Genomic DNA, 11,390 nt, shown 5'->3' with positions numbered 1-11,390 from the left:
GCGGGCGGGTTTTCTTACCTTGTAAAAAGCGGTCTCCGCGACTGCCCCCGCCTCCTCCGCTGGATGTGAAATGGCGGTCGGCTAGGCGAGCGCGAGCACCGCAGCTCCGGCCAATCCGGCCTAGCCGCCAAAACGGCCCCGAACACTGGCGGCCCCACTCCTGCAAGCCCCTCGGAGCCCATCCATGACATCGGCGCTCCGCCCCCCCCCCCCCCCCGCTCCACTGCCCCCACCCAGGTGGCCGTGCCCACCGGCCGAGTCATCGATTCTCCGCGCCAGGCGCGGACCCCGCTTTCCACCAGCCTCCTCCCTCGCTGCGAGCCTGGGGGAGGGGGAGAAAACACCTTCTCGGCCCCCACCCGGGTGTCCCGCTCGGGTGCCCGCCTCGCTCCCTCCCTTTCCCGCCGCGTCCCCTCCCCCAACTACTCACCGCCCTCCGCCACACACACACAACCCCCTTCTACCCTCCCCCAGTGGTTGCGTCCGTGACATCATCATCATGGCAACAAGAGCTGCAGCCTGGGACCGAGGAGCCCGTGTGATTCCCGGCGGTGGCGGCAGTGGCGGCAGCACCAGCACCGACGAAAGCGCCAGGGCTTCTCTCCTGTTGCCCCTCGCCGGGTGCTCCTGAGGAGGCGGCGGCAGCAGTGCCAACACCGCCCCGCCCGCCGCCGCCGCTCACGGTTTCAGTGTGTGCGAGGGGAGGGGGCCGAGCCGAAGCAGGGAGGGGGCGCCGCCGCCGCCGCTGCTGTGGGGCCGTCGCTGCGGAAGAAGCCGCCGCCGCCGCCGCTGCTGCTGCTGCTGCCAGATCGCTCGTGAAGAGGAGGCGGTGGCGGCGGCGGCGAACATGTTTTCAGTGAGGATAGTGACTGCCGACTACTACATGGCCAGCCCTCTGCAGGGGCTGGATATCTGCCAATCCCCCCTCACCCAGGCCCCTGTCAAGAAGGTGCCGGTGGTGCGAGTCTTCGGAGCGACCCCGGCAGGTAAGCAGGCGCGGGGCGCGGGGCGCGGGCGGGAGCCGGCGGGGCGCCGGGGCTGCCCTCCCGGCCGCGCACACGCGCGCACGCCGCCGGCCTTCGGTGTATCGCTGCCGCCTCTTCCCTCCCCTCCGCCCTCGTCGCCTTTTCCCGGGTGCGTGACAAGAGGCGCAAAAATGTGGGTCCGCGCGAGCGTTGCGCCCCCTCCTCCCCGGACAGGGAGGCGGCGGGCGCCGAGTGTTTACAGTGCGTGCGGCTGTCGGGGGCCGGGGAGAAGCGAGCGCCCGCGAACCGCGCTCTGACCCAGGAAGATGGGCCAGGTCGCCGCGCCATGTCCTCCGTGACCCGGTTCACAGAGCCCCGCTATGAGCTCTGTCGCTGGTGGGACTGCGGACACCCCCCTCTCCACCGCACCCCCCCCCCCGCGTCTCCCAAATGTCCTTTCTGGAAATGGCTTTAAGAGGAAGGAGTAAGTGTCAGTTCTCTGGGTTCAGTCTACTCCTCGCGCCAGCGCTCTCCTCTGCCCCTTCCGGAGATGCCGCGGGCTGAAGAGTGGCGCCCAGGGCCAAATAAGCTTTCTCATTGAAGTGACCATGTGGTTCCGCTGTGAGTGCAGGTCGTGACTCCTTGGAGTCTAAGCCTCCGTGTCGGGGGACGGGGCAGCATCAGGTGCATTGCTTTGAGGGGAACGTGGATCCATGGAAGTAGGAAATGTGCGTTTGTTGCCCACGTAAAACATCCCACTCAATAGCGTGAATTTCTTAAGAGGCGCAGCTAAACTCAGCAACGCAAACATTTAGAAATGCCCTTCTGCTGAGTTGTGGTACTGCATTTTACATTCACGTATCTTTAAAATAAAAACTGTTTTGATGAACGAGTAGGGTGGGGAGACAGCAGTGACAGAAGCTACCTTCTCAAAAGCTCCTAGGGATTTGTGATAATATAAATAGGTAGTGGCCAAATTTACAAGGTTTTGAATTGTGGTTTTCTACATGTCTTGAACTGCCTACGTGAAATAATGGAGCTGCCTCGTAGAAGGGGATGCTCTTACCTCTAGTTATGTGTTGCCCTATGGGATTTTAGATAGCCGTTTCCCACTTGATGCTCCTTGCCCTAATCAGTATTCATCTTATTACTACTGTTTCTGTGCACTACCAAGATAATAACCCTTTCTCAGACACAAGCACTCATTTTCAGGCAGTTATCTTTTAATGTAAATTCCCTTTGTTAAAAATTTCTGTGTTGTTAGTGAGATTTGATACAGTATTCCTTTTTAAAATAATGAGAACGATTTTGATGGTAGGGACCTGGTGAAATGGGAAATTTGAGTGCTGTTAATTTTATGAAAGTATAACACCTGAAACTTTAGAGGCTGGAAAATAGAGGCAATAAAGTTCTGAAGGATAGATTTTCTGCCCTTTTAAATATATTGGTGCTGTCTTTTGTTTCTAATTGGAATTTCAGTGTAATGTACAGTTTCTTTTCACTTCAAGTACAGAGGAAGAATAAGAGTGATGTTGATATAGCTCTGTTCAGCCAGATTTCCAAATTATAAAGGGACATGCTAATAGGATATTCTGTGGCATTTCTAGGTATTAAAGTTTGTGTGGTTTGGATTACTTCTCTACACATAGTCGTCCCCCCCCCCCCGCCCCCAAGTCATTGAGTTTGTATCCCTGAATTTTCAGGCTGTGTTATAGAAAAGTTTTGTTTGTGGAATAGGTGAATTTCACTGTGAACTAGCAGTAACTCTATAAAGTGAGAAAATACTTTTTAAATGATAAAGATGATGAGGTACTTTTGTATTTTTCAATATAAAAAAAACAGACACGAGGACTATTCTCTGATAAATATTCATTTTTCCCCTTCTCTTACAATAGATTACAAGCCCCCTCCTTTAAAAAAAACTTCAAAAAATATATTTTGAAATGTATAATGTAAATGAATATGGATGACTTTTTTGTACATACATTGAAGGATCGAAACTTGATACAAAGAAACTGAAACTTAAGGTTGTTCAGAAGTATCAGATTGAGTTTATTATAAGTATAGTTCTCAGTGTCACACATAAAAAATTAACTGTTTCTTCAACAAGTGAAAAAATTTGAAGTCATTGGCATATATTTAGAGTTTATAGCCTTCAGAAATCAAGCCAGCATTTTTAACGGGTTAGAAACTCCCAGTAAAGTATTAAATGTAAACAAAAACTGTACAATTATCTGCTCCTGGATTCTCTCCCCAAAGACAACAAGTCCATTTCACCCATTAAAATAAAACTTGAAAATAATTAAAAGGTCAATCTGACTTGGTAAAAATCTGAATGATAGAATTTTTAATGAAGACAGTTCTATTGTTTGGAAGTATAAACTATGTTTATATATTTACTAATTAGTAAAACAAATTAATGAAAAATAATAATATAAAACTATGTTACATAAAGTACCATAAATGTAAGCCTTTCATATTATTAGTTGATTTTGGAAGTCCTCAATTCTTGATTTGGAGAAAAGCTGTTTTTAAAATGAGTTTGTTTTATAAATGAGTCCTGAAAAATAGCAGAAAAAATTGTCTCCCAAATAAAGAGGGCATTTCATATTTGTATTATAAATTCTGAACTGATTGGTTTCTTATGTTTTTACTAGTTCAGTTTTTCTATTCATAAACAGTATTTTTCTGCTTTAGAAAACAGTCCGGTTGACTTCTGATTGTCCTGTGTTTTGAGGGCATATCCTGAATAATTTAAGAAATAAATTGTCTTAGGTTTAAAAGCTCTCATATCTTGAGTTGGTGAAATTTGAAAAGGTTTTAAGAAAGTGACATATTCAAATTTGAATGGTAAATCCTGACTGATTCAATCTGTTGTTGACTGAGGATATTGATTCCTGAGAGAATCACTTAAATTTTCTTCATGTGAGTGATGGAATTATTAAAAAAAAAAAAAAAAAAACCAGAAAAACCTCTTCTGCTTTTATACACACATTTAAAAATGTCTTGAACATTTTTTTGATCTAACAATGTATTAGCAATGTAACGTTTCTGTAACTTGTTTTAATGGAAAGAAGAAAGGCTGTAAATAACTAAAGCAAGCTGTGTTTTTCACTTAGATTTGAATACAGGTGTGACTGCTCTGGGAATTCACTTCAAATAAAATCCTAAGGCTTCGTGGTGAAGACCTGAGTCCAGTGGGTCTGGGAGGCTGTCAGGTTTCCACATCCCAACTTTTGCTTAGTTGCTTGATGTAACTCACTTCATGTTGAGTTTAGAAAGCTCTCGGTTTTCTTAGCACCAGGTTAAACAGAATCATCCTTTCAAAAAGCTTTCCTGCTGAGATTCAGAGTAGGAGTAAATAGAAGAGTGAGAGTGAGATGTTCACACAGCAAGTAATTAAACAAAGTAGGCCAAACAGACTATAGAGGGAGCTGCTTGTCTTTAAGATTACTGTAAGGAACTCTGCCACTCCCCCCTCTAGTCTTCCCTCAGGTAGTAAAAATTTTAGTAGATTGTTTTAGATGCTAACTGTTAAACATGAAATCAAGTTTTTCAACATGAGAAATTGATCATTCTCAAATGCTATATAAATGTATGTAGTTGCTTAATAACATCACCTTTTTGGTAAATTGCATTTTTAACTAAGTTTGAGACTAATACAGTTTTAAAAACCATAGCATTTATGAACAATTCAAATTATAACTAATTTCAACTGATTTCTCTAATAAAACTCTTACTTGTTCATAGTCTTTTTTTTTTTTTTGTCAAGCCATTTAAAAATATTTTAGGATCACATACTTATTTGATGTAATTACTGGAAAGGTTTTTCAGGAGCACTACTGAGATTTAGTGATTTACTACAAACAAAATTACTGACTTTATTTAGTAGGCATTTGTAGCCCTGAGTAGCAAATTTTGTTAGCTTTCTGTATTATATTTGATTTAAAATCACAATTAGTGAATCAGAGGATGAACCAGGACCCTCTTAAATCTAGACGCAGTGGAATCTGGTAAAAGTGATTGGGTTCATTCAGTGAACACTTAATGAGAATCTACTATGTATATTGAGCTATTTTGGTGTCGTTATGAACAACTTTTACCCTCTAGACTCTCACAATATAGGAGAGATGACATCTAAAACGTAAGTCATAGTTTGATTGGAGTATGACAGAAATGTGTGTAAGAAAGCAAGGACTCCAAGGAGGACATGTCAGTGACCAACTAGCAGGCAAAAAGGGGAGTCAGGGAAGGCTTCATGAAGGAAGTATGGATTAAGTCATTTTTAAGGAATTTCAAAATTCTGATAGAGGAACAGATACAAGGTAATTCACAAAGAGAAAACTGCTCTTGGCAGGGCAGCTTGGCAATACATATCATAATCCTTGAAATGTTTTTTGACCCAATAATTCTAGTTTTAGGGATTTTAATCTATGAATGTAAATCTTTTGGCAAATCTGATTATCTTTTGAATCCATCTACTTCTTTTCATTATCCATCACCACCCTAGTCTAAACTACTAGCATTTTTGGATGCATTTACAGTAGCCTCCTAATCTTGGCCTACCCCAATCCACTCTGTTCCCTTCTAATCTGTTTTCTACACTGTAATCAGAGGGATCTTTTCAAAATGCAAACCTGATTATATCACCCTACTACTTGATATGCTTCAGTAGCTTTCATTGCATTTAGGATAAGGACAAAGCTACATGTCTTATGTGGTGGCGTCTACATGTCTTACAAGGTCTTTCATATAGTCTGGCCCCTACCTTTCTATCCAGTCATGGCTTGAGCCATGTTCTTCTTGCCTTGCTCTTTGTGTTCCAGCCATATTGGCCTTATTTCAGTCCCTGTTCTTGCCATGCTCCCTTCCACAATGAGGCCTTTATACCTGCTGTTCCCTCTGCCTAGAATGTTTTTCCTTTTCCTTCACCTAAACTCTGATTTATCTTTCCTCAGGGAAGCCTTCCCTATCATAGACTCTCAAAACTCCATAAACTCTCCTTCATAACACTTGCTATAATTGTAATTTTATATATGTTGGAGATTAATGTCTGTTTTTCCCAATAACCTCCATAAATGCTGGTACTGTGTTCATTTTTGCTCACCATTATACAGTCAATACTTACCACAGTGTTTGAAAATCAAGCATTTTTGCAAGAATTAATCAGTAGATGTTAGTCATCAACAGGGCACAACCTCAGATATTCAACAGTTGGGAAATGGTTACATAAACTGGACATATTCATGTGGTAGAATTTATGTCATTAACATTTTAGAAGAATAAATAATATAGGACTGCTCAGTATGTTATGTGAAAAAATGAGTTTGCAAAATAGTCATTTATTAAAATACAGGAAAAGTACATAAATATGTAAAGGTTGGTTATCTCTGAGAGGTGTGTTTTTAATTTTTTAGATTTTCTTACAGAGAGAATGTATTGATTTTATAATTTGAGAGAAAACTGTGTACAAAATTAATGAAAAACTGGCTTTCTAGGTATATATATTTCAGAAATACAACAAAAGAGACTTGAAGTTCATACTGGGCTCCAAAATAAGTATCTGCCCAAATGCATGATTATGTGATGATAGCATTGAACTTGATTATGTAAATTCAATTTAGTAACTGCAGAATGATTCTTACATTAAAGCAAGCCAGTAATTTCTGGCATTTTAAAAAATTATTATTATACCCATTCATATGTAGCAGATTTTAATTTTAAAATGTTTTGAAAAGTAGTTCCGTTTTGGCATATAGCAGTAATGAAACAGAGTGGAGGCCAGAAATTGATTTAAATATAAATAAAATTTACTTTGTGAAAATGGATGCTACCCTTACCTATTAGTATGGAAAAAATTATTTAATAAAGTGTTCATCTGGAAAAATAAAAGTTGGCTTCCAGATGAATCAGAAGATTTAAATGTATAAACAAAACAACATAAGATAATTATTTTTAATATAATCTAGGAATGGCAAAGACTTTTCAAAGTATAAAACAGAACTGGAGCCTGGTTGGTGATCTTTACAACATAAAAAATAAATCCTGCATAGAGAAAAAAATTAAAGTTAAAAGAAACAGACTAGTAAAACTTAATTATACACTCTCCACAAAGGCTAATGTCCTCTTAATATACAAAGAGCTCCTAGAAAATGATCTAGTAGACAAAATGAGTGAAGAGAGTTCTATGAAAAGGTGTGTAATTTTATTTATAAAGGACATATAAATTAAAGCTACAACATACTATTTATCATCTATCAAATTAGGAACAATTGATTACATAGTATAACGGGGAGAATGAGAGGAAGGGGAAATGGGCATTCTCATATTGCTGGTGGGAATATAAAATGTTCCATTTTCTATGGAAAGCAATTTGGAAATCATTTTCAAAATTAAAGATATACATATATTTCGATCTAGCAATTTCATTCAAGGATTTTATCCTCAAGTATTTTATATATGTGTTAAATGAACATGTAAGAATATTTGTGGCAGCATTGTTTGTCATTGCAAAAAATTGGAAACAACCTAAACATAAATCAGTTAGGGAAGTGGTTAAGTAAATAATGGTATATCTATTCAATGGAATACTAGGCAACCCTTAAAGAAGCAACACATGTGTACTACAATGGTGCCCTGTCTAAGATATATTAAGAGAAAAAACATGTAAGACTCCATGTATGGTATGCTGACATTTGTGTGGTTTAAAAAATTATATATATAAAATATATATGTATGTGTGTGTGTGTGTGTGTGTGTGTAAATATCAAAGGATATGTGAGAGTTTGGTAACAGTGGTTGCCTCCATTGAAGGGAACTGGTGGCCTAGAGGACAAAGGTGAGAGACTGAATTTTTTTTTTTAGTATAATGTTTGGTTATTTTGGATTTTTTTTTTTTTTAACCATGTACATGTGATACCTATTCAGAGTTAGTGGTGTGTGTTTGTTTGTTTTTTAAGTTGTGTTTGAAGGAATTGGTAAAGAGGAGCAAAAACCAAAGGCTGTAATAGTTGTGAGCAGTTATCAAATGATTACTGCAATATTGTTTAATTTTAGATTTTGCTAGAGGTCTTCTAATTCAGAGTTTCATAGTGATACATGGTTCACTGGAGGGAGGCTCTCTCGGAGTGGGGTCTAAAGGAAGGCTGTGGGGCTCCTTTAAGCAAGTAACATCATGAGCAATAACCTGAAGTTACTGCTCCTTTTGATATTTTTAATGCATTAAAGAAGGTGCTTTATTACTTGGAATCTACTTCAGCTCACCACAGAGTATATGCAGCTACCTCTTGGAGAAGGGATCATGGAGCTACCGTTGGAGTTTATATTCTGAGTGCCTGAGGAGCATGTTACACAGCGCAAGGTGTAGCCCAATGACAATGAAAGCACAGGGTAGCAGGGATGTTGGTTGCCCTGGGGAGCCCATCTCTAGGCCTGAATTTCTGTATTTGCTATATTAGATCTCCTAGTCACATGCATCTGATGTGTTATTTAGCTTCCTGCAAGGTGGCTACCTAATAGTGCATGTATGTTCTGCAAAAATAAACATCATTGTTATTTTGAAATATTATTCCTGATGTGAAAAAGGTTGATTTTGAAATTCATATTATTACAAACCTCATTTAAATTTTAATTTTCTTCTATAATTATATAAAGAAAATGTGATTTTTTTCACCAACCACCATGTTGATGCTTCCAAATGCCCTTCTTGTGCTGAACAAATATTATTTACAATGTGAAAAGGTTTGGAAACACTGTTCTGGTCAAATCATTTTCATTTTATATAAAGAGAACTGAAATCTAGATAGGTAAGCTCAGGGATTTGTCCCGTGTCCTGTAAGTTGATTATGTGGGGTAGGGGTGAAAACTATTGATCTTGACTCTCACTGCTTCACACTGTCCCCCCAGACATGAGGGAAAATTGGAAGAAGGCATTGATAATAGAAAGGTGAACGTACTGAGCCTTGGAAGAATTGTTAGAAGACCTGCATGTACACAGTTTAGAAATCTTTAAGGGCCTACTGTGTGTAATAGTGCTTAGAATCTTCCTGTAGGATAGGTTGTAGTGGGATTTGTTTTATGACTAGGTTTAAGGAGGTCGGGGTTAAACAGATTTCAAAGGATGTTATCAGTAACCCTAGACATTTCAAAGAAATACTCAGCAACTTACTGAGATATGGGATATGGTGTGTTGTATGTTACTTTGGTACCTGGCTGCCATTTTAACACCGCAGCGATACTAAATAAGAGAGGAAGGAGTGGGAGTTAAGGTACAGTGAACTTTGGGTAAAATGTGTTAACTTATAGTTTCCAGGTAAGATATAGATAGGGCAGGAGTAGGTGTTGTAGGCAATTAAAACAAAATTCCACTGCTTAAACATAAAGTAGATACATTTTTGAGACTAAAATTATAAGTAAAAATTAAATCTTCTTAATAACGGTCTAGTTAACCTTTTGGTGTGTTGGTGTGTTTTTTTTTGTTTTTTGTTTTTGTTTTTGTTTTTGTCATTTAAGTTTTTCAGATGACCTTCTGTGTTTCTTCCAGTTCTCTAGCTTTTTAAATATTTCATTTTTTTTTTCAGTGAAAAATATTTTGTTGCTTAATTAGTATTGGCAAACTGGACTGTTTTCTGCAGCAGAAATTGAATGTATGCCTAGCAAAGTAAATTCTGAGAAAAAAGGGTAGTAATTGTCACTGTAAATGTTAGGGGGTTTTTTTTGGTCCAATTCTATTTTCTTTTTAGACAATAGTTGTGGGAAAAACTAAGAATTTGAGGCCAATTTCCTTGGGGAATTATTTAATTTTCTTTGGGCTGAGAGAGAATTTACTATATAAACGATTCAAATAATACAAGAAAGCGTGTTACCTCAAAAGTGCTTGTGTAATAAATAACAATATAACAAGAATTTTCTATTTTTCTTCCATTTATTACAATTACCAAGGAAGTATAACCATAATTTTAAAAATATCTTATTTTGCGTATATATTTACACTTCAAAGTAATTTATATATTAGTTTTTGTTTGAGATGGTGAAATGAAAGGTTTTGTAAGTAAGAATACATGTTGATATGTGAAAAAATGTGAAGTTAAAACATGTTGGCATACTCCTAGTTTCTCAGAACAAGAAAATGACTAATCTAAATTTCATTTCAGAATAAAAACCAAGACAAGCCACATAAAAGCAACCTAAAAATTAAACTGTCATCATATTATTTGTTTTAAAACTATGGAATAATATATCTGAGGAAGATTTCTCTCAAAATTGTTTTTCTCAATTTCAAGTAAGTAATTTATTTTGGTTAATATATTGGGGATGAGGGGGGTTGGGGGTAAGCCTTGGCATTGAAGTTGAAAAATCCTACTCATCCTTAAAGTAACAACTCAAATATTAACCTCTTTAAAGTCTTTTGTGACTCCTTTGCCCATTCCCAAAAGGTTATCTCTTTGGATTCCCATAGTCTTAGCCTCCTTTCGCATTGCTGATAAAGGACTTAACACATGTAGTGTTGTATTTGTTTGTAGGGATAGTCACATGGCACCCTTGTGTGCCTCCTTGACCCCCCCCCCCCCAGCCCTTACACTGTCTTCTGCTGAGGGACCTTGGACAAGCTATTTTACGTCTATGAGCCCTAATTTCCTCCTCTGTAAAATGAGTTCTAATAATTTTTACCTCGTTGAATTATTGTGATTAAATAGTAATCAACAAATGTGTGGCATGATATCAATATAAGTGTTACTTTCTTTACTCTTCTAACCCAGAATCTGCCACATTATTTCATGTATACTAAGCACTCTTCAATTGAAATGAAAAATGGAATTCTTGTAGCATTTATTAATTTAGGGCAAACTAAAATTACCTGCACATTGTGGTGTAAAGCTTTTTGTAGTTGGTCACTACCTCTTGTGTCTTCAGGCTAGGTAATTACCTTTTAAAATACTTTTTAAAGAATTGACTTTTTAATAAATACCCATTAGGCCTAATTTTTCTTTTTTAACTATTGATGTATTTAGAGAAAGAAAAGTGTCCAGGCCTGATCTTGCCTTGAATAAGGCCAATGTTAAGCCATCGATTCAAGGAGTAACTATAATTTTCCAATGCTGCAGATTAGGTTAAGTTTATTTCTTCTGAAAGAGCCTTATTTTCCAAAGCCTTCAGTAGTGCCTTCTTTATTAAAGATGGGGTAGAAAGTATTGAAAGTATGTGTGCCAGAGATCACAAAGATGATAATTGGATTTATTGCTCTCTTGTTTTTGCCATTTGTGAATTTATAAAACACAAAAACTGAAGCCTTTGGTTTTTAAACCTATTTAGGATTGTGGAATGTGGACCAAATGAATTCATTATTGCCTGGAGTTTTGATTTCTTCATATTTTCCCTATATGTTTTCCCAGGTTTGGTGTTTTTTGTTTTTTTTTTTTTAATAAC

General features: G+C 38.6%; 1 protein-coding gene across 4 annotated transcripts in view; it reads left to right on the top strand.

Moving 5' to 3' along the window:
- The first annotated feature begins 756 nt into the window (after positions 1-756).
- REV3L (REV3 like, DNA directed polymerase zeta catalytic subunit) overlaps positions 757-11,390 on the top strand; it is a 183,020-nt gene continuing 172,386 nt past the window's right edge. For 3 of the 4 annotated variants that reach the window (XM_032858329.1, XM_032858328.1, XM_032858331.1), the window contains exon 1: positions 757-986. In XM_032858329.1, the coding sequence (XP_032714220.1) occupies positions 848-986 (139 nt within the window). In that variant the 5' untranslated portion in view covers positions 757-847. Of the gene's footprint in view, positions 987-10,120; positions 10,246-11,390 lie in introns of those variants that run through there. The other variant, XM_032858330.1, reaches the window with a different exon arrangement.

This window comes from Lontra canadensis, unplaced genomic scaffold, assembly GCF_010015895.1.
Source record: "Lontra canadensis isolate GAN:19392208 unplaced genomic scaffold, GSC_riverotter_1.0 scaffold14, whole genome shotgun sequence".
In the NCBI taxonomy this organism is placed as follows: Eukaryota; Metazoa; Chordata; class Mammalia; order Carnivora; family Mustelidae; genus Lontra; species Lontra canadensis.
Note: the sequence above shows the minus strand (reverse complement) of the source record. Positions and strands in the feature narration are given on the sequence as shown.